The sequence below is a fragment of the Pinus tabuliformis genome, chromosome 3_1, assembly GCF_031772625.1.
Source record: "Pinus tabuliformis cultivar Carrire ecotype Pingquan chromosome 3_1, CPIR1, whole genome shotgun sequence".
In the NCBI taxonomy this organism is placed as follows: Eukaryota; Viridiplantae; Streptophyta; class Pinopsida; order Pinales; family Pinaceae; genus Pinus; species Pinus tabuliformis.
Window position 1 is genome coordinate 178,084,030 of NC_142301.1, and position 27,903 is coordinate 178,111,932.

The window sequence follows — 27,903 nt, forward strand, 5'->3', positions numbered from 1 at the left end:
AATCTAGCCCATAACAATAAGTTGCATCTAGCCCAGTGGGCTAGCTTGGGTGCTTTGAGCTTCATGCAAGAGGTTTTGGGGCCAATCTCTTACGCTGAGTGCCTCTGTTGTGTGCCGCACTTGATGTCCTACTAGGTGATTACAGCAATGGGTTTACACTAGGTACCATCCATGAAATGCATTGAAAGGCCTAGGGGTTTCCAAAGAGGTTTTTCTTCAAAAAAATAAAACCAATAATATTCATGCAATACTCCATCCCATATCAGTTATAGAAAGACAATCATGGTGCTAAATTCCCATACACTCACATTTATTTATTGGAATATATAATGCATTTTTACTCAAACCGCTTATTATCAATCTTATCAATCCTGTCATAAAAGAAATTACATGAGTCTCCTGCAGTGTAATTACATATATCTTAAGCAGAGAGAACAGACAAACCAGTTCAAGTGGATAATCTACAATAATCTACACCTTGGTATTTTCAATAACTTGAGACAAAAACACCTGTGTTTTTCAAACCTACACACAAATATTCTAAGATGACAGCCATCCAGAATAGCTGCTGTTTAGAACATTTAAATTCCAAAGCTGATATGTGAGAGTGACCAGATCTCTGGCTTCCCGTGTAATTACATTTAGCAGGACTCATGCAGGTATTTCATTAACTGCTGAAGCACTGATGGATTAAAAAAAACCAAGGAATCTTTAAGCAACAGTGCAAACATTGTCTACTAATCTGCAGCAGTAAGTTACCATGGATCAGCCAGTTGTTTTTCTTGAGCTTAATTGTGTAAAGTGCTTCTACTTTCAAACCTTATTGAATCCTGACTGTTTGCATTTGAAGCAAATCCAACTTCCTTGGCCTCTTGTAGTATCTTAATAACAGTGAGCAACATACAACGCTCACAGAAGAAGCTGCCATGGCTGCCCCAGCAATCCACGGTGGAAGACGAAATCTAATAAATGGAAACAATAATCCAGCTGCTATGGGGATACCCATTACATTATAACCCAAAGCCCACACATAGTTAAGTCTGATTCGCCTGAATGTGCTCCTTGAAAGGTCAATGGCAGTAATGACATCTTCCAAGTTGCTTCTCATCAGTACTATGTCAGCAGCTTCAATGGCTATATCTGTACCAGCACCAATTGCCATACCCACATCAGCGGCCACAAGTGCTGGCGAATCATTGATGCCATCACCCACCATTGCAACTGTCATCCCAGACTCCTGCACAACCAAAAACACAAAGAAACAAGTTCTCTTAGTAGAAAGTAAAATACTCTTCTACAGTCAAAATGTCGAGAGAACAACAAAAGTTTATAAACTCATTGGATAGTCATTCTAACATTGCACATGATCAAGGTAAAATGTTTTACAGGGAGGAAATAACGGGTGGCCAGGGCCTATGGGTAACACAGAAACTGAAATGTTGCTTGAGACAACTGGGTACCTGTAACTCTTTCACTTTCACTGCTTTTCCCTCAGGCAGCGTTTCTGCCATAACAGTCTCAATTCCAACCTCCTTGGCAATGGCATTTGCAGTGCCCCAGTTGTCTCCAGTGACCATAATACTTTTAATTTTCATCGATTTCAAAATGGACACCACATCTTGTGCCTCTGGCTTAACTGGATCTGATATTGCAATTATTCCAACTAATTCTCCATTGATAGACACCAAAATCCCTGTTCGAGCCATCCCCTCAACCTCCTTCAAAATGTCAAAAGCATCTTCGGAAATAGTAATTCCAGAATCTAACATCAGCTTGACATTGCCTACAAGGACATTCTTGTTGTGCACTGTAGCTTTGACACCGTGGCCAGTTATAGACACAAAATCCTGTGCCTCAGGCAGCCTGCTTGCCTCTGAACTTTCTCCTCTAAAACTTTTGGCATACTGAACCACAGCCTTGGCCAAAGGATGCTCACTGTTTGCCTGGAGCATAGCCAATATTCAAGTTAGCTAATGAGACATATAAACCCTTAACTCTGAACATAACCAAAACTGCAGAATGATGGTGAAGATAAATTTAGGTACAGATCAATAAGTATTATATTTGTGAGAGTTGGCTATACAGGGATGCATCAATGTGCATCCTACCAACCTCTGTACTACTACTACAAATTTCAAAACCAATAACAACAATGACGTCAATCAAATAGGCCGCCCAAGAATCAACTGATCCCAACTTTAACATATTGAACCAATCAGATAATCAACAAATAAAGCTGTAGGACCTACCTCTGCTGCAGCAACAATTTCATAGAAGTCATGCAGGACCATGTTTTTCATAAGCTTAGTGTTAATAACAATAGGTTTTCCAATAGTGAGTGTCCCTGTCTTATCAAATATAATGCAGTCCACCTGCAGATAGCAAAACCTCCATTCATCAATGAGCCTTTCTTTTAAAAGACGAACATAACCAGACTAAGAGAGGTACTTCTCTAATGCTAGACACCTAGTTCACATTCAAATAACAAAAAGATCTCCTCTCAATATATCACTTACTTTATGTGCACTTTCAAGTGCCTTTCCCCCTTTGATGAGAACACCTTGTGTGGCACCTACTCCAGTACCCACCATGACTGCAGTGGGTGTTGCAAGGCCCAAAGCACAGGGGCAAGCTATAACCATGACAGATATGCCAAACTGAAGAGCAAGCTCAAACTCATCCATGGAAGAAGGGATCCAAGACTTTGGGTACGAACCAATCTTGCCCGCTACAAACCACGCTAGCCAGGTAGTAAAGGAGATCACAATAACCTACAAAACAGGAAACAAAGGTAACCATGCATAGTTTCAAAAGCAGAGTTTCATATGAGCTAGGTTCAGCCTGCAGATACCAAATGCTCTTGTGGAATCAGAAAAAGCCAAAGGCTCGTTTTTTTACGTAAATGTGGAAGAATTAGAACTTTGAAATCTAAGGACAGATGCCTCATCTGTGGACAAAAGAACTTCAAAATCTAATGACAAAAGACCAATCAGGAAACTAATAAAAATTCAATTTTAGCATTACCAATGGGACAAAGAATTTTGAAATTTTGTCTGCAAACTTCTGCACTGGTGCTTTAGCCATCTGTGCTGCTTCAACAAGCCGAACTATTTGTGAAAGAGCACTCTCTGAGCCAACATGTGTAGCTCTTATATGCAGTACTCCATTTTCATTTACTGTTCCACCAATGACTTCATCACCTATTCGCTTTGCAACAGGCCTGGCTTCACCTGTTATCATACTTTCATTGACATGACTTTGTCCCCAAACAACCAAACCATCTGCAGAGACTTTCTCACCTGGTAAAATCTTAATTATATCATTGCGTTGGATCAGCTGACTGCTAATTGTACGTTCAGATACAACATTCCCATGGCTGTCAAGAGTCAATAAAGTAGCCGTATCTGGTGTCAAATCCATCAGCTTGGCAATAGCTTCTGAAGTTTTCCCTTTGGCCAGAACTTCCAAATATTTTCCTAGAAGAATAAAGGAGATAAGCATGGCACTAGTCTCAAAAAAATCAGTACCCTTGAAAGTGTTATCAGTTGCAGCCCTCAACACTGTGTAGACTGAATAGAAATAAGCTACATTTGTTCCCAAGGCAATTAAAACATCCATGTTGGCTGAGCCATGACGTAAAGCTTTATATGCACCAGTATAAAAGCGCCATCCAATGATAAATTGTACAGGAGTTGATAGGATCCACCTTAGAAGTTCTCCAAGCTTTAGCATATTCACCAATTTTAAGTCTAAACCTCTTTTAATTCCTGGAGTATACATAAAAACCATGGCTAGGAGAAAAACTGGTACAGTGAAAGCCAAACTCCATAGAAAAGACTTATAGTATTGCTTAATCTCTTCACTTCTGTCAGGTCCTCCTAGTCCTCCAGGCTGAAATAAAGTTGCCTTGCAGCGTCCAGGATATGTCTCCTCAATCACATCGATGAATGTTCTGGGTCCAGTCAAATCTGGATTGTATGACACAGTTATTTTCTCTAGTTGTACATCCACTTCTGTATCTTCTACTCCTGGCAATGCTTGGAGTGAATTCTGAATTACTCTAATTTCCCCATCAGAAAGGATTCTCTCCAGTTTGAGATGAACCTTATTCCTATCTTCCCCAGTACTAATCAACATAGCTTCGAAACCAGTGTCATCAACTGCATCAATCAATTGCTTGTAGTTAACTTGCTTAGGGTCATATCTGATTTCTGCTTCTTCAGTTGCTAAAGCAACTACAGCTTTCTTCACTCCTTGAACCTTTTCCAAGGCAGATTCCACAGTGCTAGAGCAAGAAGTGCATGTCATTCCTTTTATGCGAAGACGACATACAATTATTGTAGACCTCTCATCAACATCATCTTCTATTAAGGTGGCTTCAAAGCCAGCATCTTCAATTGCCTCCCTAATCGATTCCTCCTGTGGACATGTAGGATATTATTTTAGCAAAAAGAAAAAGAATAGTGCATTTAACTAGAAACACACATTAACAACTATGATTAATTGGTACGTTGGTGATGCATAAAATATCTATATTGAAAAATTAAATAACAATATGTTTAATGTTTCCCACAGATTGGAGAATAGCATGCATTATAATTTGAGGCAATAGATTGGGTAGTCCCCCCACCATCTTAATATTGTATCAAAGAAAAGATGTCAAGATCTCAGAGAGAGGGAGGGGAGGCATCAGCCTTCCACCATTTGGCAACTCAATTTTCTTGATATGCAAGAAAACTTCTGCTATTAATAAAGCATGTGCTGTTGCTAATTGAGCTTCTACATTTTGGCTTTGATGGATTGATTAGCATAGTTTACGCAACAGTGTACAAACTGGGAGAATATCTCACGTCAAAATTCCGCACGTTATCCTTACAGTCTATTGTCTTAAGTTGCTCATTCAATTTGCATACTAATTTCGACCTGGGCAGAGAAGTAGCTGGCCTGGGAGATTTTTGGTGGTTCAATTTGTACAACAACATCTTGGCCACTCCAGAGTGATATTCATAAAAATTGTTGTTATTTTAATGCTCTTTCAACTTAAACTCCATAAATTAAGTTCATGAAGCATTTGCTATAGTTTGCAGTGGTTGCATATTCACAGAGATGGATATACAATTGTGTTGGTTGCTGATATTTGTCATCATGGACAATGTGTAAGAGATACCAGTGAAAGGCTGCAGACTTTCTTTAGCTGATAAGATAACACAGTCCATGCCTGCCAGTCTTCCTCATTCTGTTGCAAAGGCCTTTTGAAAGACATGAAAAATAACGATTTGAATAATGTATTAATTAGGTCAACATATAGGGATCTTGCATTTGCCAAAAGAAGGGGCCAACTTCTGCGTCGCTGATAAAGATTTATTGATTATAGTTCTACCATGTGTGTTCTCTAACATTTATGCCCTAAATTCAAAGTAGTCAAAGAGAATATACAAGTCAGTGCAGTTGAAGAAAAAACATGGTAGGATTCGACTTTAAGAAGAATTTATGAAGGTGAAGCTTGCGGACCAATTTGAACATGCAAGTCTTGTCAGGCTGCTTTGTTCCCAAAGCATTGTAACATTCAAAGCTCTTGGCCTTATGTTTTCACTGATCATTCACTGATCTGTTCAATGACAAATGGCAGCCTGTCCCTTAGTCACACTGAAGCTTTGCTTCAAGCAAATATTGGAAGGCACAAGAAAACAAAGAATTAAACTGCATTGAAATATGCCAAAAAAGGGTTCTGGATTCTAAATCCCATGGAAGCATTTTTTTCTTTTCCCCTATCACCAATGTTGATATACAAAATATTTATATTCAAAAAATAAATAACAATACGTTACATGTTTTCGACAAATTGGAATATACGATGCATAATTAATTGAAACGGTGGATTGGGTGGTTTCCCGTCTTAATAGTATATCAATTAAAATGTATCAAGATCACAAGGAGAGTGGGGAAAGGGTGGCTTCAACCTTCAGCCTTTGGCCACTCAATTTTCTTGATATGTATTTACAATTTTGATATTAATAAGATCCATGATACCAATTGAGTTTTCACATGTTGTCTTTAGCATGGCTCACACAACAGTGTAGTCATTCGGGAAATTAGGATTACCAAGTGAATATTGGTGAGGTTTGGCCACAAGTCCCTTCGTCCCTAGGCTGCATTTGCTGAGAGTGTGTAAGATCCCAAAAGACAAAAATTATAATAGATATAGCATAAGTAGTGTTCTGATTAAAAATAAACTTTCAACAAGAATAAGAACACAAATGGATCTAGAAATGCAACCCTTTATATATATCATTAGCTGAAGAAAATAACACATGCCCATACAATAAGATTGGGACCCCTGCAAATGACATGCACAGCTGCTCATTAAAAGATTAATCTAAGACATTGAAGCACAATTGTGGACCCCAGATGGATCCACCACACAGTTAGACCCACGGGTTTTCGTCCCTGGGATCAAACTAGAATTGGCATCGCCAAGTTCTCAACAGGGCAAAATAGATGGATAACTCAAGATGATTCAAAGGCCTAGCTCCTATCCCCTTTAATAGGCTTGATGGACTCTCTAGAAATCTTATTTTATTATTTTCCCTTGAAAAATGAAGGCAAATACCATTGGGCAGATCCCATAGGCAAATACCACAAATAAATTCCGTCCATTTTGACCATAAATTCCATCCATTTTGACCATATCAAGAAAGGGGAATATTACAAATTCTCAAGCAATCCACTTCTATCCACAGCAGAAGCATTTGTACATTGATACCAAGATCCCATACAACTCAGTGTGTTATTCCATGCCTCCATGCTAAATGATCCTAAATGGATCCTTCGATACTTGGATCCTAAACAATCCTCCGGCCAATCCTTCCCTCGATAGATTCACCTGGATCCCAAACAATCCTCTGGCCAATCTTGCCCCCAATGGATTCTTCGAGATCTCAATGCCACCTAAGTCTTGGGACCTATGGGTTATGATACCATCTTAGCCCTCCATCATTGTTTGTGCTTAAGGGCCCAAGCTACAATATGCCCTTGGCTAAGAGTATCCTACTAATAGAGTTCCAACTCATAATCTCTCGCCAATCCATCTCGTGGGAAGGATATAATGTATGAATGCATGCACATGGAATAAGTCTACCATGTTGATGTTGTCTGATGCTCAGCTCATGCTGCTCCACCCGATCACCCAACATGATCCATTTGTAGAACTCTGTCATGCTCTCCCTAATGTATAAAGATGGTTTGGTAGTGCCACAAGCCCTATCTATGTACTCCTGTAGAGGGTTGCTCTGGAACTCCCAATTGTATTCCTCCTGCTGCCTTGTGAGGGACTTGAGACGTTCCTCTACACTAGACAGTTTGGTTGTTGACTCGGCACATACCCCTATGAGCTCCTCAATTTTTCTGTTCTCCTGTAAGATAGTGTCTCGGGTTGTCTAGACTCTCTACTTCAACATCATAAGATTTGTCTTGAAATGCGTGATCTTCCCACGAAAGTCCTCTACAAGTGATTCTGGTGCCCTATTGAATGTCTCTGTACCTATTTGCACCGGATGCCCTACGACCACAGCTTCAACTTGAGCCTTTGACTGGCTCTCTAGGAATGGTTCATCCTGCACATTATGTATGTCATGCTCCCTCTCATGGTCATGCTCATCATGTCAGTTCACTATTACTGGCTCCTCAATCAAGTTTTCTTGGCCTCCTCCATCTGTGAAGACAATATGTTGTTCATCTTCTCCAGTTGTCGAACATAGATGGATTGGTGGACTACTATCTATACTTGATTTCTCATATTCTTCATGGTCATCCCCCTGGAGACCTATGGACTCAGTTGTCCTGTCTACCTCATCAATACCATTAGGTAGAATTTCCTCATACACTCCCAAATGTTTTTCATCCTACAAGTCTCTCTGAATAATATCACAATGTTGCTCATCATCCTAAAAATTAATAGACCCAACTATAGAAGACTCCCCATGATCCGAAGGAATCTCTTCTTGTTTTGTCCTTGTTGCCTACTTCCTATCACCTGGACATGAATGGTAATGTGCCCAAGGTCCCTTGCAATTAAACCATAGTCCTCTCCTTCTTAATTCATTCTTGTTGCAAGTTTTACTACCTTTTTTCTTGCTTCCTTCATCAATTGTTTTAAGCTCCTTCTTAGTCAACACCCTTCTGAGCAATTTGATGTTTTGTATGACCAACTTCTCAACTAGATCATAGGCGACTGGTGATACAATTAGTTCCTTTCTCCAAATGGTCAACAATTTGGATATTAGTATCTTGCAGATGTTGGCATCTCCTTCTAAAAATAAGGACATAATATTTCACATGCCTGTTTTGACATTGTTTGGATGAGTTGATGTAATGTTGGTGTAAAAGTTCTAGAACACCTGAAAGATCAAGTCCTCACATTCCAAATTCAACATGAATGTGCCAAAGCTAAACTCTGCCATGAGTTCTAAGATTTTGCGTCGCTTCTGAAAGGTAGGAAGCATGATGTTCAACCCCTGAAGGGCTTCTACTATCAACTGCAATATCTCTCATGATATCATTATTGTAAGGCAGTGGTGGTGATGTTAAAGCTATGATCTGCGAAGACAAGCAACTGTGAGCCTGACCTCTTCACAAGGATGCTCCCAAAGTTTGAGTTGTATTAATGCAAGCATGGATGGCTTGAGAACCCAACTGATTTTCTTCCATTCTGGCTACCCCACCTTTAACAAACATGTGTCTAATTCCTGCAACATATGAAGGTGTTGTAACGGCTACAAGCACCCTCCAAAATTTTGCCTTAGCTTCGTTTTAGAGCCTCCCTACCAACCATCCTCAGTAACATGTCTTGCATCATCAAGCACATAGACTTCAGTTGTTTCATAGAGTCTTGTCAGCCTGTGCATGCAAGTTTGTTCCTTCACAGGCAGCTTTCCAGACTTAGTGTCAATTGTTGGTCGAGCAACTCCCTCTGGGAATGGGGCAATTCTGGAAGGGAACAAGCCTTCCCTCCAAAAATTGCACAAACCCAGCTGGGCTCCAGAATTGCGCAATTCTTCCTGACAGTCTTCCTCTCAAAAATTGCACAATTCATCCCAGGATAACTACTCGGCCCAGAAATTAAGCAATTTTGGACAACAATCACCTGTTGCTCCCAGAAATTGCGCAATCCCTCTAGGACAGCCAGCCCAGCAACTAGCAAAAATTGCGCAAATCAGTCAGGTAGCCTATTGGGCTCAGAAATTGCACAATGCAGTCAAACAGGCTTCTTTGAGAAAATTGCACAATCTGACCCAGGACAACTGCTCAGCCCAAAAATTGCGCAATCCTGGGAGACAGTCACTTGTTCCTCCTAGAAATTACATAATCCCTCTTGGACAGCCAGCTCTGCTCAGCCCAAGAACAACGCAAATTTTCATCCCAGGCTCGCAGACCGAAGCATGTGCCTTCAGGTTGACCAATTCCCTCCAAGACCGACCAAAACTGATTTGTATGCATGAACTGCTTTTACCAAGGCAGCGTGCAAAGGCATCCCTAGATTTAGTGATCTATTTTTAGCAGTTGGAGGTTACATGCAAAGATCATTTTAGAAACCTCCCGCCAAGTGTCAATTTTCCTAGATTTGTGGCATGCGTGTCATAACCTTGATTTTGTTGAATTGAGGCTTTTGTGATCCATATCAAGTTTAAGAGAAGATCTTCGGCGAAAATCACAAGATAAATCATTTGTCGACGCGTTTTGAACCAGCTAGTGTGGTTCATCGTCAGGACAAGTTGAAGAGACAGATCCGAAGATCTTCTCTTAAACCTTGATTTTATCAAAACTTATGAACCGGACGTTGCAGAGCTCATTCCTCGCATTGATCTTGCAGATCTGACACCCCACATCGCATCTAGGATTCGTCAACACATTTAGCTCAGTTGTTTCGGGGTAAGCTCGCTTCACATATCTTGTGCTGCGTTTTTGTCGCTATTTGTGTTTCGACTTGTGTGAATGTTGTCTGCTTGATTTTTGTGAACTCTTGCTGTCGTTTGCATGCATGTTAGCTTGTACAGGCGTCATTTCAGTTTTCATTCGCATCTCACTGCTGTCACATGCATAACACTATTTGTGCACCGTCAGTTGTCGTCGCAGCAACCCTCTTCACACACATGCATGCGTCGCATTTTCTGAATCCTACACTTACTGTTTGCAAGAATAATCATTCACTCTTGTTTGCACTCATCTCATCATGCATTCAGACTTCTCATGTTTTTAGTCACCCGTCGATTGGTCTGGGTTGCCTTGGCACGGACCATGCCTTGCCCAACTAACATTACACATTTTCGGAAGCGAAAGTTCTACCTTCCCTCCAGAAATTGCACAAGTTTGGCCCAACACTGACGTCCAAGCTTGCATTGCGCAATTCTTGGAGGCAGTGTCTTGCTGGCTCCAGAAAATACGCAATGCAATTTGCTGGTTGCATGTCACTACTGACTAAAATTGTGCATTGCGCAGTTTCAGTCCTTAGCAGGCCCGGCTGGACTGTCCATTGCGCAATTCCAACAGTCAGTCAACCTCTAGGCAGCCCGAACTGTGTCGTCTCCGAGCTTGGCAGTCAGTGTCCTAGCCTCCCGGTGAAAATTGCACAATCTTCATAGACAGTCACACATGTATGTTGCATGTCAGTCCTCTAGTTTGTTTTGGTTTTCAACTGACAGATTGCTTGCCATGAGTGTTGTTATGTCTCCAAGTATCACAAGTGTCGTTCGCCTCCCAACAGCACGGGTACAATGGCTTCCAAGAGAGCAGAGTCAAAGACACTAGCACAACTGGAGATGCAATCAATCAAGTGTCTATGAACTTGCTTATCCACAAAGACATCAAGTTGTTCATGGACAAAGATATCAAGATGAATGGCAACAGCATCACAGCGAGCAGCACCATCAGTAGCAGCAGAAGGCAACACACCTACATGCGATGAATGCAAGAGGAAGGTTGTTGACAACATAGAGGCAGAGCAAAGCTGCAAGTTCAAAGTAGATCCACTCATGACGAAAGCAGCTTTGGAGATTGAGGCTATGAGGTGACGGCACGACATGAAGATCACGTGAAGGCAGAGAGAGAAACAGAGAAGGAGTTGCATGTGCTGAAGCAGCAACTCAAGGAAGAACAGGAGTTGCACAGACGAGAGAATGAGTTACAGCAGGAACAAGTACAACAGGGGGCGCAACATGCACAGATAGATGAAACTGCGCCCGTACAAGTTATAGATCCATCCCAGCAACTGGCACGGAGCAGACAAGGTGAGCAGTGTTGTTGATCGCATGCAAGGGAATTCAGCAACATGCATGTCATTGTGCGCACACATGCAATCCCACCCATTTGGCACACTCACCGAGGCAAAGACAAGAAGCAAGTCCGACTGGAGTTGAACATGTATTTTGACAAGTTGATGCGCATGGTCACCAGCACACACTTGGAGATCAACACAAACACTATGCATCAATATGTTTTTGGTCCAGCCACACTCAAGATGATGATGTGCATGCTATCAAACGAGTTGGACAGAGGGGCCATATCAGTGTACCCGAATGCAACAGAGGCAAGAGTTCGCTTTCAGCAGGATGTCACCATTGAGCGCACGGACACCATCACAAACGACCAAGCTTGGCATCAATTCGCCACCGTCAATCATCGCAAGGATGTCGAAGAGTTGGTCTTACCACAACAGTCCGAGTGTTAGTGATGTCTTGCATGGCTGCTCAAGCCATTGTGTCTCACATGGGTACATGTGCAGATTGTATGTAACGTCTTGTCAAATGGAAGTTCAAGGGTCGATAGTTGAATGTAACAGTCATAGAGTAGTTGAAGATTCATGAGGGTAGATGAACGGTCACAAAGGGGAATGTCAAGAGTCACCCCACCCTTTGCAATAAATAGTCCCTCATAACTCATTATAGAGGCTTTTGGTCAGCCAAGCTTCCAATAGGAGTATCTTAGAGAAAGTTTGGACAGTATTGTAACGAGCCTTGGCTTCTCCACTGTGCAGAGCTAGTATATCTCTTTGGAGGAGCAGGCGGCATTGACTGTAATGTTCCGCTGTCGGAGCTAGTGGTTGGGCATGGTTGTATTGTATGACTGGAACTTACACTTCTTAATATAACAGAGCCAGCAAGTTTCATGCATATGTCATATTGTATTTCAGCTATCTTGTTTACTCTAAATGATATATGTATATGTTTGCTTACGCATGCATGTGTAGCTATTTTCTGTATATGTATGTATGAATCTAACTGAAATGTGTTGTTGGTTTAACCATCACTTTGGATTGCTAGCTCACTTGCCATCCATTTGTGATGCATCTTTACTCGTGTGTTCCCTTCTTAACTCCGTGCTTTCACAAGTTTCCAAGGGGCGCACTCACCCCACCCTCCGTGTGTTAGAACCGCTCATGCACCTTCCTTGACTTGCTGCATATGTCACACCCTTGCTACCAACAGGGACATATTGCCTCTGTGCGAAACCGCGGTCAAGGCGATACCATACAACCCACTGCTGGGACTCCTACACCAAACAGTATGAGGTCTAGTTGAGAATTCTTACTGGGGAAATCCCCTTACATGTTGGCGGGTCCAGCACCGTCAACAAAAGGTCTATGACTAACTTTGTTTGCTGCAATAGAGTCAAGTGCGAAGAGCTTAGCTCCTCTTCCTTGTCCTTCCTTCACTTCCCATGGTTGCTTCTACTGCAAAATGACATGGACCCTTTTTGAGAATGGTTTGCTGCTATGACCATCATTTTGGTCTATGGAGGTATTTTTGCGTAAAGGACCATATATCCTCGCTAGTTCATCAATAATTTTCTGGGTGTTTTCCAAAGTCTCTTCAAGACGGTCCATCTTTTCACATACCAAAGCAGGAAAATATGCAAGAATATATTAATTCTAAACAAAGGGATTATATCAACATTTTGTCAATCATGTCTGCCTAGATATTTCATTTTGACAAATTTGGCTAGAATGATTCTTCCACCCCTTTTTCCAAAAAGAGATTAAACTCTCTTTGCTTTTTGCTCTTTTTCTTCTTCTTCTTCTTCTTCTTTTATTATTATTTAATATTTAATTATGTATATAATATAATAAACCCTTATATCTCCCATATCTCCACCATGTGCTCAAATAATGCTAATAACATTCTAATGGAGCATCCAGTGAACCATGTGCCCAAAAAAAGAAAAATTTAATAATTATGGCCCACCCACGAAATAGCGGCCTCGAGTGCATCACTCGGCCTCTTCTGAGACAAATAAAAGATTTGTGGCCCTACCCACGAAACAATGGTCTCTCATGTTGGAATAATCTGCACCCGGCCTTGAATGCTCTGTGCGATCTCACTGGGCTCTGCAGTTGATTGTGTAATCGTTGTTCGCCTTGTTGGCCTTCCCTATTAATGGAACTCGGTGGCTGCACAACTTGTGCCTTTGGTGCTCCACGATCTAGAACTCCTTTGTGACTGGTCATGAAGAAATCACCAAGACTTGAACTCTAGATCTGACTACCCTCGAACAGTGGATGATTGGGCTAAAGATAGTGTGGGAAATTAAACGGCCTATCCCAGATGGTGAAGGCCCATGATCACCCTGTCAAATAGTCTCCTAGCATCAGCTTTTGTCAAGCGATTCTTCAGTGCTCTCTCTCAACTCAGCGTGATGGTCCTGTGGCCTTTCAAAATGCGTTCTTGTACAAGACTCAAGTGATATAGTGGAGATCTGTGGTCATTTTGCAGTCATAACATAGAGAGCAATTTATTTATTAATGATAAGGGGATTTACAAAATTTGGAGCGTATGGGCCTAAGCATACAACAGCCAACCAAATTTATCCTCCATCCTACCTAAGTCGAATTCAAAGAAACCAATGGAAACTATGCGTGCTATTACAAAGAGACCAACTTTCCAGAGTTGAATAATAAAGGGGCAAACCTTTCTATGAGACTGAAGGAGCGGCTTCAACAATTATCCTCCACGCTGACGAGTCATTCATGCCTTCATGTGATTAATACACCTATTTCTCCCCAGTGATCGCATGGTTGTTGACTGCTCACACCCCAACTCGATGGGAGGCTTGTTCCTACAATTGTCACCCCCAGTAAATCACGAGCCCATCACTCGGCCTTTCTCCATGCCCGGGTGTTGTTACGTTGGCTTGGTTAAATATGGGCCCGTGGCCTTCCAAAAAGCACTCTTTCCTTAGTGTGATGCCTCTCGGTATTTCCAAACAGTGGATCAACCCCTATGTCCTGGAGTTGGTAATCCACGCCCCCCACAGCATCGGCAAACAAGCGTATGTCTAACAATTTGGTCTCCCTTCTGCGAGTTACGCTTCCTCAACAAAAGAGACAAGGTCCACGCCCAATTTGTAGGGAGGCATGTCAATCTATCAACCAATCCAGAATGAGTAGTTTATTGTGGTCTTTCTGTCCTTTAATACAAACGACTGCGCTCAAAATGAACCCAAGAAACTATTGATTGGAAACCTTCTGAAATCCTCACTTGAAAACTCGCTTAAGGTCCCAAACTAACAATTAAGAAGTCTCAATCCGCATGGGTAGCTCAAGTGGCAATGGCCGTGGAAATGAAGTCTCACCGAACTGAAGATCTTGGGTTCGATTCTTGTGTTACCCTCCCCGGAAATGGGGTGAATAACGGACATGTAAAAACTCATAAATGAGAAGGTCCTACCAAGCTTACAAAAAAAAACAATTAAGAAGTCTCAAATTCCATTGATTAAATGACAACCAATCAAATATCAGGGATGGCAACTGACAATTGAGTCTACTTTCTGAATGATTATGTCTGATTCCGTCTCCTCCCTCAACATAAACCTTGCCCATACCTTGTGTACAGGAGGATGGAGTTATACAAGGGTTTTCGTTCTTCCAGATCAAAAAAAAAGGTCCCCAACTTCTGTTGGGAATCTCTGATCTCGGCTCACTAATGAATGAGACCTGTGAAACACCTCAAATCTTATGCTTTTTCTCCACAAAACAATATGGCCTCGCGGCCCTTCAACATAATCTGGTGCAACAGCTTTCACGAACCATGGCAATCAACTTGTCCCTGCAAATAAATTTGAAATCAATGCTCTCAATCAAGAAATTGATTGACGTGGAAAACCAAATAAATTTTTTTTTTAAGAACGGAAAACCCTTGACAGATATAAATCTGATTCTCAAACTGGTTGTAGGAGGGATTCAAATTTCACTGAAAAACAAGATACCACCTAGGTTGATATCAAATACCACAAAAGATAGTGATGTTGACAAGGGTGAGAATAAATCTCACCGATGTTCCCTGCATGAAACCCTCAGGCTGGCAGGTTGCGCAGCTCTCTAATACCACTGCAAGATCTCAAAAGATAAAAAATATAATAGATATAGCACATTTAGTGTTTTAATTAAAAATAAACTTTCAACAAGAATAAGAACACAAATGGAATCTAGAAATGCAACCCTTTATTTATATTATCAACTGAAGAAAATAACATATGCCCATAAAATAAGATTGGGACCCCTGCAAATGGCATGCACAGTTGCTCATTAAAAGACTAATCTAAGACACTAAAGCACAATTGTGGACACTGGATGGATCCAGCACACAGATAACACCCATGGGGTTTTTGCCCCTAAGATCAAACTAGAACTGCTCTCGCCAAGTTCTCAACAAGGCAAAATAGATGGATAACTCAATATGATTCAAAGGCCTAGCTCCTATCCCCTTTAATAGGCTTAATGTACTCTCTAGAAATTTTATTTTATTATTTTCCCTTGAAAAACAAAAGCAGATACCATGGGTAGATCAGTTAAATTTAGCAACTAGGGCCAAACTCCACCTTGGACAGCTCATATGATGCAGCTGATATTTTTATTGGATTCCTCTCTTTGAGAGGTGTAGGATTGATCTAAAGATCATCTCATTCTAACATGTACAAATGGAATTATGAATTTATTTTGTTTATGGACACATTGTCAAGGTCGGCCAGCAAACTAATGTAGGCTCAAAAGCCCAATAGTCACGTCTATTCATCCTCAACGTTTGCATATAAATAGAAGGTGCCTTTGCCTCATTTGGGCATCACTCAACTTCTCACACATCTCTCTCTCCTCTTATGATTGGGTATGGATTTCAGGACAGTGTCTCTCCACACGTGCGGCGAAGGAGAAAATTGTTTTCTGCATTGACCGAATTTCAGGGACAGCTTGACCAAGCGTTGACTTTGTTTGATGACAGATTTGTGGGATTCTTTTTGTTTGGGCAAACTGCATTTCTGGGCACAGAAATCGAGGCAGTCTGTTCTGTTTGACCAGCGTTGACTACAAAAGGTTTGACTGCAGCGTTGACGAAGTTTGACTTAGTATTTTCAGACTGTTTTGGGCTGATTTGATTTGTTGTTGGAGGCCAAGTTGACTGAGTTTGACTGAGCTATTTTGGAGGTCAAAATCTGCCCTGTTGACCAGCGTTGACTTTCTGGTTAGGGCTTTCTGTGGCTGTTGTTTGACTGGACAGAATTCACTTTGATTGGGCAAGTGAATATTGCATATTGTACTCTCTCTCTCTGTTGAAATTTTGAAGAATAATAAGAAGAATTGATCAAAGGGTTTCCCCACATTGGGGTTTGTCCCTGGTTGGCGCCATATCTTGTGTCCTCTTGTCTTGGCTTGTCTTCTACTGTTTTATTTATGTTCTATCTGCATTTACTGTCATGTTAATGTGATTGTTAATCTAGAAATTGATATTGGGCTAATAAGAAAATTGAAGTAAATTGCTCTTAAGCATAGAACATACCATTGTTATCTAAAATTAACAAGATCCCATAGGCAAATACCATGGTAAATACCACAGGTAAATTCCGTCCATTTTGACCATATCAAGAAAGGGGATATTACAAAGTGAATATCTCAAATCAAAATTCTGCGCATCACACTTAAAGTTTACTGGCTTAAAGTTTATTGGCGTAAGTTACTAGCTATGATTTCCATAATGATTAGGACCTATACAAGGGAGAGTTGGTTTGTAAGATTGCCAGTGGTCCAATTTGGGCATCAACAAACGTAAATATTTGGCTTGGAAGACCACCTTAAAATCAAATTCAAATAATGATCAGGGTGTCAAGCACGCTAATATGTCAGTCCATTGAATTTTACTGTTACTTTGTTTCAAGCTGACAAATTTTAATATGTGTTATGCTAATCCACAAACATGAAGGATGCAGAATTTAGCAATTTCATGCACATCTTCTTTTTGGAATGAAATAAGGGTAAGAGGAAGATCCAAACAAGTAGTAAGTTTGGCTGGTGGAAAGGTAAAAATAAAAGGATGGAAAGCTTCTAACAGCTACTAAGAGCAAGCATCCGCTATAGAAACAACGGGAGGAGAGAAGCAGAACCATTCCTTCTCAAGGAATTTTACGTGCACAATTTATGCTGAGTAAAGAGTGGTGCACAATTTATGCTGAGCAAAGAAATCTTTAAGAGCAATTATAACACGATGCAAGAAATATCAACTTTATAAAAGCATGGATGACATTAATGATATGCAGGTAGATATGCAATGGATTATGGAGGCATGAAGACCTAGCAAAACACACGATCTCCTTTGACATGCGCACCTTCCAAGACTACCCCAAAGTTGGTACACCAGCGTGGTAATTCTTCTTTTCAATAGCACCATTAGAAATGGTCCTTTGCATTACAAAATTGTAAATTATAATGGTGACTTAAATCATAATTTATAGGTCACAAGGGTAAAAAGATAATAGGAAGCAGGCTAAAGAAGAAAGCATAAGAGAAATCAAACAAGAGGAATTACAGATTGCAAGGGTAACAAGGAAATTTGTAAACAACTTTTATGGTGAAGTTAAATACACAATCAACACGAAGAAATGCTTCCTCAACTTAATCGGCAGCAACATTCAAGTTGAAATGTTACCTTATCGCCCATATTGTGTGGGTTGTGCAATAGTGAGCTTGAGAATTGAATAGGGAAGGAAGGTGGTGGTGCCATCATTTTTCGGTACATCGTTAAGCTATCAGCATATGCTTTAGAAGGCCTGTATTTTAAACAATGCAGAACTTGTTTTGGATCTTCGTCACTCTAGCATTCCCGTATTGGTGCACATGGGCAAGCAAAACCTCTGTACTAAAATGGAAGCGTCTGAAGAAAATTCTACAAGGATTATCACGAGCAATCATTAAGTAAAGGTGAAAATATCAAAGACGGAACTCCTGGTGATGGAAGACAAATTCTATGAGGAAACTATGACAAGAAAGAAAGGTATGGGAGCAAAATAAAATATTAAGAAGCCAAGGAGATGGGAAAAAGTAAGACGACTTACCATAAGCATTAAAAATTCAAATGTGTTAACAAAAATTGGCAATGATACTCAATGTCCAACAAAGAGTGCAAGAAAAAATTCATTAAAAGACAATAGTTACATCGGAAAAAATAACAACCCAGCTCACCGAGACAATACGAAGAAGTGCAGGCCACTTGATGAGAGAAGCAAAAAGGTTAAAAATCCACATGCAAGAGAAATATCCCTTCATTGCAAACCCATGTTCACGAGGCTTTATCATGCAGCCTTACCTTCCAAATATTTGGGAAATGTAGGTATGGACAACACTCTACAAAGAACTCAATTCCGAAGGGGTCTAGCACACGAAACAACAAATTGCAAAGTAAGTCAAATTTCAATAAATATTACTCTTGTATTCTATGGCATTCCTTATGGAAGAACAACTTATGTTTTGGATGGGTGGATCAAAGTGAAGGACCACTGGAAGATGTCTTACTTTAGATGACACCTAGATTATGAAGCCCATAGCATGGAAAAAGTTAGAAAACTGGTCAATCTAGCCATGGGGAGAGGAGAAAAGAATAATTTGCTCAGAGCTTAATAATAGAAAAAACCTAACCAAAGAAGAAAAAGATTTATTATACTAGAAATCAAGAGGAAAAGTCCTTAATCAAAAAAGGAAAGGTACACATTATGTTTGGAGGAGAAAAAATTGCAGAGGTTCCAATATGTTAAAAGGTTTAGCTTCTAGCTACCTCTGCTACAATTGTTGTTCTCTTATGGCTAGCCAGTAAAGGTAAGATTTTTCTGAATGCCTCTATGAAAGAGAGGTATCAAGGACCCCTCCATATGCAATGGATGTTTAATGGGTGCAAATAATATCTTTCTCCACTTTGAATATGCTAAGAAAGGATGGAGCAGTCCCTTCACTCGTCCTTGATAACCAACCCTAACTTCAATAAGCTTTAACATCCTTTCCACTATTTAGCATTGAGACTTGCTTATACTAGCACCTTCTTTTATATCTTCTATCGGATAGATATTAGCTTGTATCAAGGCATTTAGTTTTCTTGCTAGATATTTAGCTTTTAGCTACACACTCAGTTTCTACTTTTTAACATTTATCTAGGAGTTATTTTCAATGTTCCATTGAGTTTTCGGGACGGGAAAACGCCGGAGCGGAAATACGCACAAGGGGAACGTATATAAGTAACCCCAAAATTTAGAGAATTTTCGGGGTCATAGTCATTAAAATTATAAAATTAAAAATTATTAAAAAATTTATATATATATATAACTAAATAGAAAATCTTAATAATTAGGAAATATACATCTAAAGACTAAATATGATCATCATTACTTATGAGGCTATTATCATATATGAATTATCATTTGGCATGATGCAAGGTACATCTAAATTAAATTAATAAATTCATCATTTGACAATTGAAATTATGCAATGCCCAGCAAATTTCGAAAAACGATAAAAAGTAAATTCATCATATGACAATGACATTGACATTATGCTGAAGTCTAAAATAGCCATAGAATACTAAACTAAAAGTAAACATAGAAAGCAGCAGAGAAATACTAGTAAATTTCTCAAAAAGTACTAAATAATATTAATAAATACTAAGTCTTAAGTTTTAATATACTTTAAGTTTTATATTTTTGTTATTGTTTTTATTTTATTTTTTAAGTTTTAAATTTTAATATAATTTAATTTATTTTCCACTTGGTAGCTCAATTGGCAATGGCCTTGGAAATGACGTCTCACCGAAACAGAATTCTTGGGTTCAAATCTTGTGCTATCCCCCCTGATTTGGGTGAGAGAAGTTGGACACGATGAAGATGTAGTCCTACCAAGCTTACAAAATATATATATATATATATATAATTTAATTTTCTTTTTTTAAATAAGTTTTAACAAGTTTTAAGTTTTAATATAGTTTCATTTTTTCATTATTTGTTGTTTTTAATTTTTTTCATATATTTAAATTTGTATTTGTTTAATGTTTTATAAAAATTAGTAGACAAAAAAATGGGGGACGCATATGCGTCCCCCTTGCATCCCCCCGACATCCCCCCATCCTCTTTGCATCGCATTTTCTCGCCAAAAAAACATCCCCCTGGAGTTTTCCCAAGTTTCCCCAAAAAGGGGACGTGGGGGAAACGTTTCCCCAGGAGTTTTCCCATCCCCAGAGTGTGGGGGAGCGTCAGAGCGCGTCCCCTAGCCTAAGGGGCACGTCCCCGTGGAACACTGGTTATTTTTGCACTTCTAAAATACAATGGATGTACATTTGTAATCTCTTTGACCTACTTTTGTGGCCATTTGTTAGATATTGATAATATTATCTAATCTTATGGAGCAAGTTTTGTGGACAAAATCCTCCAAGTGCTTCCTCAATTAAAGAAATGATCCAGACAAGCTAAGGCCTTGTTAGAAATCTGATTAAAAAGGGTTTGAGAATTGTCCCCAAGCTTCATTTTTTTATTCCCATGGAAAGTTAATTTTATAGAGTTTTCAAAATAAAATGCTAGCCTAAAGGGCACACTTTTATGATATTAGCTTTCAACTAGACACTTAGTTGTCTTGGATAGATATTTACTAATTTAGCTATTAGCTAAACACTTGGTTCCTACTTTTTAATCTTGATCTAGGAATTACTTTTGCACTTCCACATTTCATTTACAATGGATGTACTCTTCTAGTCCCATGGGACCTACTTTTCTGATCATCTATTAGATATTAATAATATTATCTTATCTTGTGGAGCAAGTTTAGTAGACAAAATCCATCAAGGGCTTTCTTAATTGAAGAAATGAACAAGAAGGCTAAAGCTCCTTGGAAATCTTCTTTGATTAAAAAAAGTTTGAGAACTATCCCCAAGCTTCATTTTTCATTTCACCAAAAGACATTTTCTATAATCCAATATGAGGGAGATACGTAATTCCTTTTGTGCTCAACATGGACTTGACACGCAGCATAAAGAATATATGTATTAATAATAACAACAACAACAAAAATCAATGTCAACCATAAATAAAAAGTTGCAATGTCTACCTCATAATATTATAATAATAATTTATCTTGGTTCCTAGTTACTGTTAGAGTCTCAGTGTTCCTTGCAAAGTAGTGGAAGAACACCAGCATTGTGCTCTTGATTTATGGGTGACTGTATAGCATAATTGGTGTTCGGTTTCGTCGGTCTCTTGTTGTTGTGCTTCAACTAGGTGAGGAATGGGTCTCTTCCCTTTGTAAATGGCTCATTCCTCCAAGTTGCGAATGGGTTGGGCCCGCTCAGGGTCGCACTGAGTATGAAAACTCCTTGTCCATAGCGCAGTTGGTTTCTCTTCCGTAAGGTGGCAGAATTCCATAATTTCAACTTCCTCGAGTTTTGGTTGTGGGTGAGTTCAAGACTGGTATGTATCTTGATACTGAAATTCTTAGACTGGATGACAAGGTTTTCTCTTTCTGTTGTGTCTTGTTAGTGGTTCGGAGTCTTGTGGGAGTTAGGGCCTCCTGGGGTCAATGTAAGAGTCGAGGTTGCTCCTATATTGTTGGGTCCTTCAGGAAAGCAACTGTTTGGGCAAGGCACCCTATGGCTAATGGCGAGTCTCCTTCTGGTGTGCTTTTTGTATATTTTAGGGTGTTGTGGATAGTCAGGGCGTGTTGGTTTCCCTTCCCCACACCCTAGCCAACTCAAAGACTAGAGCCTTGTATTCCAGGGGAGTTGGTGCAGAAGAGTCTCGTCATGGGAGGTGGAAACCTCGAGGTGCAGGCCCAATGTGAAATGATTCTTGCAAGGATGCTCTGCCAGTGACGAAGACCTCGAAGAGGTGGTGGACTTCGTGGGCAGTGAGGAGCGAGGGGGGACAAAGCGGAAGACCAGAGTGATGAGGAGTATGGGGGTATGGCGCTGGAAGGTGAGATTGTCGTGGACCCGACATTGTTCAACCTCCCTCTTTAGACACAATTGTTGATCAACTGCAAGGAATCCAAGCCAACCTCGATATCCTTCGGGAACATAGATATGAAGACAGGAATGAGCTAGTGGCCTATATTAGTGACATACAATATAGCCAAAATGAGATCTTGGAGCAATGAGCCAATGTAGCAGAAGCCAATGTCAGAACAACAACTGTCTGAATGAGATAGAAGCAATACTGGAGCATATAGATTTCCATGTCCATGAAGGACACAGTCCAATGGCTGCTTTGCTTGTCCAACCTTTCCATTTGCCACCTTGACATGTGATCCACTGGTTGCTTGTTGGTTTTGTATTTAGTTTGGTATGTATGGCTCTTTTGCCCTCAGGAAGTAGGATTTGAATGGAAAAATCTTTTGCACTATGATCTGGATCTCCTAACCAACAAATCCGGTCAGAGTGAGGCCGAGAGAGTTGTTGACCAATACTATGTAATCTACATCTTTCTGATAATATAATAGCAATTTTGTTGATCGACAAAAAAAATATTATAATAATAATGGGGTGGTAGGAGTGAGGGGTGATCTTATGCCCCAAAGGACAAGTGGAACTTTCTTATGCTTGGAGTTTAGGCGTAGCAACAAATAATCAAGTAGAGGCTTATGCTCTCCTAAAAGATACAATTCAAGCAAGAGCACTAAAGATTCAAAAATGAATCATCATTAGGGATTCCAAAAATATTATTTCCTGCCTCCTTAAAAATTCTATCCAAGTGGAATAAATTAAAAACCTATTCTTCAAAGAATCAGAGTTTTCTTGAAACACACAATTGAATTCTCTATATTCCCTGTTTTGAGGCAAAACAATCAACAAGCAAATCTAATGGCAAATAGAGGAACCGAGAAGGAGGCCAAAACCTTGCTCATAAATGAACAAGTTGGATATTTTCAAATCCCATAATCCATTTGATGCACTATAAAAACCAATGTTGCAAAAGTTGAACTCGAGAATAAATCAACAAAGGTCTGAAAATTGAAAAAAAAATTAGAAAAAAATGGCAAAATTGTACAAAAATATGCATTTTTTTCAATTTCCAAAAACTCCTGATTTTAAGATTTAATCCCCCTCCAGACAATTTTTTCGTTTAACTCACGTAAAATCGTGATTTTATCGATTAAATCATGACTTCTTAAAATTTGAAAAAGTCTCGAAAAAATCGGCAGATAAAATTAGCAAGTTAAAAAACTGGCCATTTGCCAATCTTATCAAGATGTTATTGGAAGGTTGGCAATAGAGTTAAAAATTATTTAATGTATGGACTTCATGTGTTCTTGATTGGAATTATGGAACATGTAGGTGTACCAATGATGGCTCGTTATATACAGCGGGAGGATTATGTCCAAGCATAGGATTGGAGTAAGATGCATGCTAAGGTAAGAATGACATAGGAAAAAATTATGGTGATGCAAGACCAATCTTGGTACAAGCGAGCATCCTCTGTATCATGTGTAGATCACATTCTAATTAATGATGAGATGATATTCCCTATCCAAATGTTGTTGGATCAAGGAATCTCACATAATGATGAGATGATACTCCCTATCCAAATGTTGTTGGATCAAGGAATAATGAGTATAGCAATCTTTGGTCGTGCAATGTGCTGGCCATGGAAATCATGGGAGCAGTTGATCCAAGCAAAGAGTAGGCAACTTTAGACTGTGTCTCACATTAACTTCGTTAATTGCGACATGACGAAATCCGATGAGGCAAAGCAAGGACAATATCTCTATTTACTATGCTTTGGGGAAATAGGCAAAGACGTCGGTTGCATAATTGGAACTCTCAAATTGACTGTGTGGTGCTGCCCTTCTTCAGTGGGTCTGTTAAAGAGGGAGTCGATGTGGTCTAGTTATCTTGTGTAGAGCAGTGGGAGTCAGTCTGTTAAGGAGGGAGTCCGGTGATCGGTATTGAGACAGGGCTCTACATTAGGAAGTCTTTAGGGTTGGAAAAGAAGCAATACAAAGTCTATGAATCTCAACTCCTTATGGCACAAAAGAAGTGAGTTGGGAGTAATGAATAGAGACACTAAGAGGAGGAGCTCACATTGCTACAAACAAAAATTTTACAACTCCAAATTCGTCGTAATCAAATAATATCCAATTTAATATATGAAAAGGAGAAGATAGTGGAACATAGGTCTCAATTTTGGATTACTAATAATGAAATAGCTGGCATTCGTCGACATGGAGTATCTTCAACAGACCTGCACTGGATTCAGCAAAATTCTCCTTTTTCGAGTAACTACACCAATCACAACATTTTAGAAATTCCTGATCTAAATGTTTTTCCCCACTCAGGAAAATGAGGAACTTCTAAATGAAGACATTCTAAGTGATGGTGGAACTAAAATAAAGTAATAAACTCTGTTAATATAGGCAAGTTAGGTGTTGTAAACTTCTAGTATTCTTTTAGGATATATACCTCCTGCTATTTTTGAATACTAGTGCACTAGACTTCCTTTCTTTTCAAATTCAAGCCACAGATAAAGGTGATAGAGACAGCCTGAAACTCATCATTTTGTACTATTGTTGTATGGTTGTGACCCAAGCACAGATTTCTTAATGTCAAGTTTAAACCAAATTGGTTTACTGGACTTTGTTTGTGAGACAAGAGATTCACCTCTTTGACTGCTAAAATTTACAGAGATATACATACTTTACCCCTCTGAATTTCTCTAGATTTGAACTTGTCACTTATTAAAGGAAAATGCATGCTCTTAACCATTAAACCCACATGCTATATATATACTATTGATGTACCCTAACTTTTTTCAAAAGTGCCATACCAGTACCTGCACATGTACCCAGATACCCTAGCGACTTAGCCATGCACTCTTCAATGTCACTCCTCTAGGATTTATCTCTTCAAGGATCGATTCATCCACTGTTCTTGTGAATTGAATGGGATCCTATGCCTGAAGCAGGGAGAAAAGGAGTTTTCATCTTCTCCAACAAGGTTAGTCCAAGAAATAGGGGTTCTCATCAAAGATATAGCATACCTTATCCCAGCACATGTACGTCGTTCAGGGAATTCTGCAGCTGACCTCTTGGCAAACTGGGGTTGCGGTAATCTGAGAAAGAACCTGGACATCCACGGGAATGAGACAAACCAGGTAGAAGGTATGGATGCTCGAGGGAGATTCTGGAAGAAGACAAGGAAGGAAGTCAGGGCCCTCGATCGAGGTGTCATGGGAAAGGAGATTCATCGGCGGATCAAAGACATGTGTGAGGGGCAAGTGGTCAGGGCTGGTGGGCGGCCCACCCAAGGACCCCACACGCGCGCGACAGGAAGAACCGGGAGAGAAAGGCAATAGGTGTCAGTTACCTTAGGAAGGCAAATGGTAAGGCTAACTGTTAAACGAGGGAGAAAGGTGGTGAGGGACACTAGAGCATGCATGCAAGGTTTGAGGTGGAATTCGATCGCAGGAGACGAGATTGGAAGCTGGGGGGAGGAACTTGCTTGCGGGAGGAAGGATTGTCGCCACCACCAGAAAGACGCCACCAACGCTTCGGAGGGAAACTGTTATGTAATTCAGACCCGCCTTAATCTTCATATGGAACCAATGCTACAAGAATGTAGGCTGACCTGGCAACAAATGGTGGTGGTTTCGCATGTTTCTGATCGAATTTGGTTTGGTTCTCTATTGTTGATGTCTAGTACTTTAATTTCTGCATTATATGGTAACCTGTTGGGGAAAAAGGGGATACATGGAGGGTTAGGGGCGGCTCTTGGCACTTGGGTTGTGAATTTCACTCCTGTCTTCGTTAATACCAAGTGTCTGGGACCAAGAAGGGGCCGAGACTCCCCTGAGGACCTACGGTCGCCTAGCAATTCTCTGAGCCAGAAAGGAAAGAAAGGGGGGTCTGGGATCCAAACCGCTTACATGTCTGTCTAGTCTAGTTTGTCTAGTTCTCAGGTGATTCTCAAGCCTAGTGGGCTAGGAACGAGGTGTCGGGGTATCATAAAGTTGGAAAGCCTGACCTACCAGCTATTGTTCGGCTTCCTGGTTAACCTTTGGAGCAGTGGGGCATTAACAAGGAATTAGGGGACTCGAACCCCAGTGCAGTTGTCAATTATACACTGGTGTGGTTAATTCCATGGAACCGGAGACATGGTAGGGTAGAGGGTAGAATGAAAGACCGAAGGGAGGGAATGTTGTTTATCTTGGGTATGTCCTTTACCAACCTCTCAGCCAATTTAGTCAAAGTTGGGTTATATGGTAGTTTCAATGTCCATAGGGGCAAGAATGACGAGCCGGAGTCTCCAAACCTCAATGGACCTATCAATTCAGTCAGAACTTGGTCAGCCATTTGCATCCTTTTTCCTGTGTATTCCAAAACCTGCGAGTCCATCAAACTAGTTGTCGTAGGGCCTAAACCAAGAAGCCAACGGGCTGGTTGCACCAAGGGGAGAACTGAGAGGCAGAGGGAAGAAAATAATTTAAAACTAGGCACAATAAGGACAAAGGCAAGCTGTGAAGGGGTTGGGGGGAATTCGGGTTACACCCCTCAAACCTAGAATCGAGACTCTGTAATGGTGTTTCACATGGAATGGCCGGATGCCAACACTGACATATGGTTTGGTTTTAATGTTTCTGCTTACGCTACTCTTACAAGTCTATTTAATTTTCCTCCCCTTCTAACTCTGGTGCTCCTGCTCCGGGACAAGGAAAGAAGTCGGGAGTGGTCGTGGCTGGAAGGAACTCTGATTGAAAGCAAAATGGTGAAGGTTGAAGCGGAGCCGGGAAGAAGAGGGTCGTTGTGCCTGCAAATAGACAGACAACAAAAAGAAAACGTCGACAGCCTCAACCAGCAAGACCCAGCGAAAGAGGGGCAGGAAAACTAGAGAGGAAAATATGTAGAACCTCATGCATGCATACCATGGGGGAACTCCAACACAGGTTAAGGCCATAATTTCAACATGGGAGGCGGAGTTGAATGCCAAGGCAGCGGCAGAGCCGCTTCCAACGGAGGACTGGGATCCCTTGCTCATTGACTCGAGACACACCCGAGGCAGGCAAACTCTATTCAGACAGACAATCCAGCTTTACTGGGTTATGAAGAACCTACTGGCAAGGGCCATGACAACAAATAGGAATCTAGAGGAACCACAGCAAACACAGCAAGAGGGGCCAAGCTTAAAGGATATTCAAAGGGAGATCCAAGCTGTACAAGTGCAGTAGTATCATCAGAATGTCCGCTTAGGCCAAATCAAAAAACAAATTCAAAGCCTCCTGCAGAATGAAATGTTTGGGTCGAATGCTAAGGACCCAACTCCCACTGAATCATCAGATGACTAAATGAAGATAAGATAGGAAGTAACGCAATTTTGTTATTACTACAATGATCTGGTCAGATAGCATTTACTTTGATAGTAGAATGATTAAACATATAGTAGATACAGTGGCTTATTTAGCATGGATGGATATTCTCAAACTGTTTAAATTTTGGATGGCATATGATGCTAATTGGTGGCCAACAGACCTGGTTTCCATCGGGCAAGTTGAGGCCACCAGAAATATTTTTTGTTACCTGCCCATATATGATTAATAGAAAGAAAAAAAAGCACTGCCAAACTTACACAC

The 27,903-nt window shown here is 40.4% G+C and overlaps 1 protein-coding gene across 2 annotated transcripts in view; it reads right to left on the reverse strand.

The window, feature by feature from the left end:
- Positions 1-292: 292 nt before the first annotated feature.
- The window catches only part of LOC149186379 (putative copper-transporting ATPase HMA5), a 34,947-nt gene continuing 7,336 nt past the window's right edge, over positions 293-27,903 (reverse strand). For both annotated transcript variants that reach the window (XM_089410988.1, XM_089410987.1), the window contains exons 3-7: positions 3,025-4,419; positions 2,517-2,771; positions 2,250-2,372; positions 1,461-1,943; positions 293-1,237 (exon numbers count right to left, since the gene is read on the reverse strand). In XM_089410988.1, the coding sequence (XP_089267114.1) occupies positions 821-1,237; positions 1,461-1,943; positions 2,250-2,372; positions 2,517-2,771; positions 3,025-4,419 (2,673 nt within the window). In that variant the 3' untranslated portion in view covers positions 293-820. The remainder of the gene's footprint in view (positions 1,238-1,460; positions 1,944-2,249; positions 2,373-2,516; positions 2,772-3,024; positions 4,420-27,903) is intronic.